The sequence below is a fragment of the Notothenia coriiceps genome, unplaced genomic scaffold, assembly GCF_000735185.1.
Source record: "Notothenia coriiceps isolate Sejong01 unplaced genomic scaffold, NC01 NC01_scaffold00032558, whole genome shotgun sequence".
NCBI lineage: Eukaryota > Metazoa > Chordata > Actinopteri > Perciformes > Nototheniidae > Notothenia > Notothenia coriiceps.
Window position 1 is genome coordinate 13103 of NW_011365259.1, and position 1409 is coordinate 14511.

General features: G+C 52.5%; 1 protein-coding gene across 1 annotated transcript in view; it reads right to left on the minus strand.

Moving 5' to 3' along the window:
* The window catches only part of LOC104960964 (protein Shroom2-like), a gene marked incomplete at its 5' end in the record, with an annotated part of 10128 nt that extends 9262 nt beyond the window's left edge, over positions 1-866 (minus strand). Inside the window, 3 exon segments of the mRNA XM_010789155.1 lie at positions 1-338; positions 340-471; positions 733-866. The exon segment at positions 1-338 is cut by the window's left edge and continues 1640 nt beyond it. Of these exon segments, the coding sequence (XP_010787457.1) occupies positions 1-338; positions 340-471; positions 733-866 (604 nt within the window).
* Between the last annotated feature and the right edge of the window lie 543 nt (positions 867-1409).

Genomic DNA, 1409 nt, shown 5'->3' on the forward strand with positions numbered 1-1409 from the left:
GAGAGGGGGAGGAGGTCTTCTTCTTCTCCGGGACATGCCAGACCGGGCCTAAGCTGGTTCTGCTGGAGGTCGAGTGCCGGGCCGGGTCGTCGGTCTGTGCAGAGGGGAGGCCCGGCATCTGGAAGTAGGCCAGCCTGTCCTCCGGCCTGTGACCCTCCCTCAGGCTCGGGGGGGTCCTGGGGTTCCTCCCCCCCGCCTCCCACTGACTCACCTGATGAACCACGTTCTCCGTGGAGGCCGCGTTGCTCCTGTAAAGGGTGTAGTCAGGCGTCCCAGAGCTGGTGGAGAAGGAGCTGTATGCCGAGTCTCGCTTCCCCCCCAGATGCTCCTCCATGCTGCTGGTTGGGGGGGAAAGCTGGCGAGGGGGGGGGGGGCTGGTCTAAGCTCTCCATGCTGCCGTGGGAACTGAACTGATCAGACACTCTGAGCGGGGGGGTATGATCCCAAGCAGAGGACAGATCTGAGGAGGAGCTAGAGAGTAGACAACATGAGATCAGAGGGGTCTACTTTCTGTCAAAGAGCTACAGCAGATCACTGAGGGATCTACTTTCTGTTAAAGAGGGATCTACTTTCTGTCAAAGAGGGATCTACTTTCTGTTAAAGAGGGATATACTTTCTGTTAAAGAGCAGACACCTTCTCAGAGAATCCAGAAAGCATAACGGGAGACTGACACATGTTCAGCCTTCACACAGATTATCTGAAGCGCTTGATACCTGAGGCTGGACAGTTACCTGGCATCATTAATGCTCTGCCACACCTGCGTGGGTGGAGCCTGAGGTTTGGCAGTCTCTGATTGGTTCTCGTTGAACTTGGTGGAGTGCCAGGAGTGAGGCCGGCTGATTGGCTGGTTCCTCCTGCAGACACATCACATCACATTAATCACAGAACAGGAAGTCCCTACTGCAACACAACCAAAGTACATTTCTAAGATATCTTCTTCTTGTTCTGTATTTATAATGACACTGGGAATAAGCATGACTTTTTAAATAGCAACAAAAAAGTGAATTTATACTGAGCTAAAAGGTGGCTGTCATGTTGCATTTCCATCTCATGCACTGTGTGATGAAGGACAGGGAACACATCAACCATTTCACTTCCTTCACAGACACTTACCACGTGTTTACAACACACACACACACACACACACACACACACACACACACACACACACACACACACACACACACACACACACACACACACCCCTAAGCAGTGGCTCCATGTTCGGTATACAACACATGTGTCGGCCTTCGACGCGGCACGGCATCAATTAAACCACACAAGACATCTATCACTGCTAACCTCAGAGCAGCGTCTGACACACGCACCTGCAGCACACACGCGCGCACACACACACACACACACACACACACACACACACACACACACACACACACACACACACACA